Consider the following 6,000-nt stretch of genomic DNA (forward strand, 5'->3'; position numbering starts at 1 on the left):
TCATTAATTTACTCACTCACTCATTCATTTACTGGGCAGATATTTATGGAGCTCTGCTGTTTGGAGAGTCAGAGTTAGAAAGATCGACCAAACAATGAGGTTCTCCAAGTTTTAAGTCTCGCCCTCATGGTGGCTATTTGTCCTTCCTGGCTTTCCCTTCTTTCTAATGGAAGTATTCTTTATGTATGGTCCTAGGAAAGCTGGCCTCATCCTTTCACAGCTTGGAGAGCTCAGCAGTTGGTGCGATGGACTCCTCCAGGAACCCAAGATAAGCTTGCGTCGCAGTGCTGTCAAGTACTTGGGCTGCCGCTACAGCGAGATCAAGCCCTATGGGCTGGACTGGTCAGAGCTCAGCCGGGACCTCAGGAAGACGTGTGAGGAGCAGAGCCTAAGCATCCCCTACAACGACTATGGCGACAGCAAAGACGTCTAGCACCAAGAGGCCAGAAAGGGGCTGCCCCAATAAAGCAGGAGACAGAAGTTGGTTTGTTGATTTTTAACATTTTTTAATGCACCGTGAAAAGCTCCAGAGGCTACATCAACAGCAGGGACAGTGACTCCCGCTCCCTGCGGAACTTCTTCCGTTTGACGTTCTTCATCTGCATGATTGGTCCGCCTGCCATCCAGCAGCTTCATGCAGCACCATTGTTCCTTACAGGATTACTTTGGGATTTGTTTTGGTGTTGATTTGTTTCATTCACTTTCTTGCCCCAAGAGGGTCATCAAAATGCTCAAGAGTATCGTGCATTCCATGAAGGGTCTATCAAGTTGAGGTACCTGTGCTCACTGCATTTCTGGGTTCTTTGCACCTGGGCACAAGTGAAGCCAGAAAGCTAGACCTTCCTCATGTCCCAACTTCAGGTACTCCTTAGGAGACATCTCACTCTGAGACCTTAAGCCCTGCTCCAGGGAAAGACACTGAGAAAATTGGGGGACGGGCACCTGTCAGAGCCTCTGGGTTTTTCCTAGGCCTTCCTCTGCCTAGCTCCACACCTCAAAGGTAAACCTAGCTTCCGTTACAGGCCCATCAGGCCTCCTGGGGTTTTAGGTCCTCCCCCATATTCAAGAAGGACCAGAACTAAATCCCCCCCAGCAGATCTCTGCCCTCTCTTCTGACCAGAAAGAACTTTGAGGGGCAACAAGCTGCCACCACTCAAATCTACCTTTAGAGAAGTTTGCCTGGGAAACTAGTTAGCAGCCCACATTCTGGGAAATAAATTTATTGTTTTTAAAAAAACCCACATGCCTCCTTTGAACATCCAAGGTCCTGAATTTTTTTTTGTAACCCCTGTGCCTCTTACCATAAATAAATAAGGTTTGCCTGATGTTTGGTCTGGGCCAGAAGTCCATGTATCATGTTAGTGATTCTGAGAACTACAACTATCATCCATCTCAAACAAACAAACAAAAAAGCAAACAACAAAATACACAGTTCTACCCATTCCACCACTTGCCAAATTGCTTGTTGTATCCCTATTTTGGCCAGTTATTTTTCTAATGATCCCAAGCAGGAGGAGTCTGTGATTGTCACCCCTCTGTTACCACCCATCTGATTGCTAAGAGTAGCAGGGCTCTGTGGAAACAAAGCACTCACTGACTGCACTGAAAGACAAGGGCACCACTGTGCCTACTGCCCGGGCATTGTCTGGTGACCCACTTCCCAGGCAGTCACAGCCTTCCAGGGCCATGTCACCCAGTGATGGCCTTAGCTGTCCCCAAATTGCTATCAACCACCCTGGCTTTGACCCGGACTCCCCCCGTGGAAACGTATAACAAAGGTTAGGGAAGAAGTGCAGAACCTAGAAGGCAGTCACTGGGCCTTATTGATGCTTTCTGAGCAGAATAGTGGCAGATAACATTTGTTGAGTGTTTTCTGGGTGTCAGGCACTGCTGGAAGCACTTCAAACACAGTATTGCTGACTTCTCACAATTCCCTGAGCAAAGTGCTACTCTTGTCCACATTTCAGTCATAAGGAAATTGGGCCGGGGGAGCACTCAGCTTCCCCAGATCCTTTCTGTTCTGTCTCTTCCAGCTACAGCAGGAGCTTAGCCTGCTGGACTCCAGGGCCAACCTGCGATCCTCTGCACTGTTCTCAGCACAGCTTCAGTGTGTGGCTAGCACAGCTCTGGGCTCCACAAAGGCCCCGCCCCAACAGCTTTGCTCTTCCCCACTACCTGAGCCTAGATGCCCCAATGCCTGGTGTAGTAGAGGCAGGAGGATCCAAGCTGCACCTTTAGACCTGGAACAAGGGTGCCCTTGGTACCAGCAGCTCCGCACCGTGTGGCCTTATCCACCACAGACTGAGGATGAAGCCTGGCATGTGGCTGAAAGCCATGTTGCTGCTCTCTTGCCCTCTCTGCTGCTTTCCAGAAAAAGACTGAAAGATTGATTTTGTTTCTTTCTATTATACCTGCCCAGAGAGTCCCCTCCATCTTCACTGGAGGCCAGCAAAACTAGGCAATCCTACTTGCAATCAGCGCAGGGGCCTCGGCTTACATGCCTCATGGGGCCAGATTTTCATCCTCCTAGGGGAGAGGGTGTGGTAGGCCAGTGGAGCAGGCCTGGAGCATCACCTCCTTGCTGCTACCATTCTGCCATTTTTAGCCAAGTCTATGCCCAAAACCACATCTTGACTTTGAGTGGGAGGATGGTGAGACGCCACTGCCTTCTTGCCCCAGCTGTGGAGAGATAGGAGCTGATAGGCCAGGGAGGGGGCATGGAGTGTGATAAGGGCCACCCCTCTGTTACCTCAGCTTTGTTTTTATTTTAGCACACTATCCCACTCTCGCATTGTTCCAGATGCTTCTGAGTCCTTCTTGCTCCTTGGTCCACTTCACCTTTGTGCTTTCCTCTGCTTTCTGTGGGACCTTCCTCTTTTCTGGCTGGCTTCTCTATGCTTCCTCCTTCTTCTTTCTTCTACATCCCTTGGTGTTCTCCTCACTACCTGAGGTCATCTTATTGCTGGGTCCAGCCATGCTCAAGTGAAGAAGACCAGCATGAATGGGGTAGGGCTAGTCTAAGGATGGTTGTACAACTGCCTGGAAGATTTGTTTTCCCCCTTGGAGGACACTTTCATAACACTCTGCCAACATTGCTCAGTTCTTACCTAGAGGAAGACATCCTGTTAGAAAGGGTGATGGCATTAAACCAGTATTAAACCTCAAGTTTTAAAACTGCCAAACAGGTCTTAAGGGAATCACTTCCATTCACCAACACATGCTGTGCTCTAGTGTCCTTTTGAGACCTCTGCTCTTTCCTCTTGAATGTACCTGAACCACTGTAATAGACCTTTAATGAGTGTGCAATCATGTTCCATGGATTTGGATCTGTTCATTACTTTTAGTTGACTGAACTTCTTGATATTCAGATGTTCTGTTGAAGACTAAGTGTGAAAAGAAACACTTTACCACTGTAGAAGGAAGGAGGAATATAATGTGACCATCTTCAAGTATAACAGTGTTGTTTAAGAGAGAATTATTGTATGATTATAAAAATGATGTAATCAACTAAATAATAAACAAAGCTCTTAGTAAATGTTGAGTGCATTCATGTTATCTTACATTTTTTATAATCTGAGTGATCTGGCTGGACTTGCTGGGGAATTGTGAAGATTTTAAATGTTATGCTGTGTATCCAGAATATATAGATATAGAAATTATCCTATAAAAAGGGTCAATTTTTTATAGTTGGTCATAAACTTATTGTGATGTGGTGGTAGGTCTCATATTTTCTCCACAACATTCTCCAATAAAATGTACTTATTACATATCTGTCATATTCCAGACACTATGTATGACGTGGTGAATACAAGCCTAATTTCTATCAGAGCACAGTGTTTTATGGATAGGGAAACACATGGATCATCTCATTGTAAGAGCAAGGCCAATGAAGACAAAGACATACAGGATGCTATGAAGTTGCTAGAATTTAAACTTTGGATTTCTAAGGTGAACACTGCATCAGGCCCTCCCAGACTTATTCTTATCTTGCATTCTGTAGACTCTTTGGCTATAAGCTGAGTATTATGAAATGCCCCAAGGTGGTAGGCCATGACATTTCATCTCCTTCTTCCTCTGTTCAGTGTAACATTAGATGCTATCTTGGTTGCTACCAAAATGTGTGATTCCTTTTCAGTTCTTCAATAATAAGATGTTAAATCCATGGACTTAATGTGCCCCTCTGAAAAATGATCAAATTCCTAGTCCTTGCTCAAGCAGAAATGATCAAAGAGGATGAAGGCTGTGACAGGTTTAAGGCAGACCATTCTTAAATACCTCTCCCTCTACAACTGCATTCTACTGCCTAGACCCTTAAATATGGGCAGGTTTATGACCCACAGATGATGATGGAAATGATATTACATGACTTCTAAGCCAGAGTCACAAAAGGCTTTGCAGCCTCTGCTTCCTTGAAAATTCTTTTTTTGGGAGCTCAGAGCCATCACAAGAATTCTGAGCCCGCAAAGCTGAGCCCTTGAGAATGGACAGGCCACCTCTAAACACTCAGGCTTAAGGGGGGGGCAACCTTATCAAGCACAAGTAATACAAATAAAAGTACTTCAGCCCTCAATACTGATCCCTCTACCAATGGCATAACACCCAAGTAGCTTCTATCAATATCCTGAGGAAGAAAATAATTGCTTTGCCAAGCCTCTCCTGAATTCTTGAGCCACAGAATTATTCAGTAAAATAAAATGATTATTTTCAAATCATCAATGGAATCTGCTAAGTAAAATCTGATTAAGGCCAACAGAGTCTACTGCATGCAACCAGTGATGGAGCATCTGTCTTCCCTGAGCATGAATTCACCATGACAAGAAGCAAGAGGTGCAGAATGTCTCTCTCACTAATTAGGCAAGGTTTTGATCCATTAGAGGAGAGTAAAAAGAAAGGGTAGAATACTGCATCTGAACACTTATGAGAGGGTAAACTTGAAACCTTGGAAGAGAAGGAACATCATTCCAGAGTTAGAGAAATGAAGAGATAGAAGAAACCAACTGAGGAAAAGGAAGAAACAGTGGAAGGGAAGAGTTCTTGCCAATTACTTTATTTTCTTTCCTTTTGCATTTGGAACTTCATAGACACAAATGTGCATATTCTTTGGATAATACATGCCAAGGCACTGTGGTGAGCACTTTAAAGTTATGATATTCCTTAAACTTCTTTGCAGTTCTGAAATGAGAGCTCTTAAGCCAGAGCACACAGTATTTCACAGCCTTTGAATTATTTACCTGAGTTCAGAGATACTGGGAAATGCAGAAATTTTGACCAAAGGCTTTTCTTTTCTTGTCCTTAAAAATATTTTATGTATATATGTATTTATTTATTTAAAATGAATAAGGTCTCACTATGCAGCTTGGACATGTAGTAATCCTCACCAGCACTAGGATTACAGATGTGTGCCCCACCTCCAGTTCCAGGACTGGCACGGGATGTGGTACCAGGGATCAATCTTGGGTCCTTGTGTTTGCCAGGCAGGTGCTTGGATGGCTGAGCTATCTCCTCCCTGGCCCCACAGGCTTTTCTGACTCTAATCTTTGCACTATACTGCCCCCATCATTAACAAGTTCATTTTCTTCATGTTTTAAAATTTTTTATTTGCACATTGTAAAAAAATTATGTATTCCAATAATTAAAATCATTTGAACAAAATAAAAATGCCACTCTGATTAAACTGCATTTTACAGCTTGCAGGACACCTTGGACCAGCTTTACTTTCACTCTAGATGTCACCATGCTCCCACCTAGCTTCTTAGTTGCCTAGAAAGAAATCTTCATTCCCGTGAGGTTTTTTTTATAAAGCTGTGCTTAGTTACCCTTCGTTAAGCGAGAAGAGAGGATATCGGTGGCCTGATGCGAATCCACCGCTGCCATTATGAAAAGGTAATCATTGAAGGTGACTGGATCTTGAGGGCTCTATGCTCATCAGTGTTTCAGGCATTGCTGAGATCATAGCGGAATGTACTTAGTAGGCGGGACCTGTTGGCAGCAGGTCCTTGG

General features: G+C 44.4%; 1 protein-coding gene across 2 annotated transcripts in view; it reads left to right on the forward strand.

The window, feature by feature from the left end:
* The window catches only part of Astn1 (astrotactin 1), a 310,603-nt gene extending 307,135 nt beyond the window's left edge, over positions 1 to 3,468 (forward strand). The window contains exon 23 of one of the 2 annotated variants that reach the window (XM_004626776.2): positions 196 to 3,468. In XM_004626776.2, coding sequence (XP_004626833.1) covers positions 196 to 433 — 238 coding nt within the window. In that variant the 3' untranslated portion in view covers positions 434 to 3,468. The remainder of the gene's footprint in view (positions 1 to 195) is intronic. The other variant, XM_023710344.1, reaches the window with a different exon arrangement.
* The last annotated feature ends 2,532 nt before the right edge of the window (positions 3,469 to 6,000 follow it).

Source organism: Octodon degus, unplaced genomic scaffold (genome assembly GCF_000260255.1).
Source record: "Octodon degus isolate 3935 unplaced genomic scaffold, OctDeg1.0 scaffold00017, whole genome shotgun sequence".
NCBI lineage: Eukaryota > Metazoa > Chordata > Mammalia > Rodentia > Octodontidae > Octodon > Octodon degus.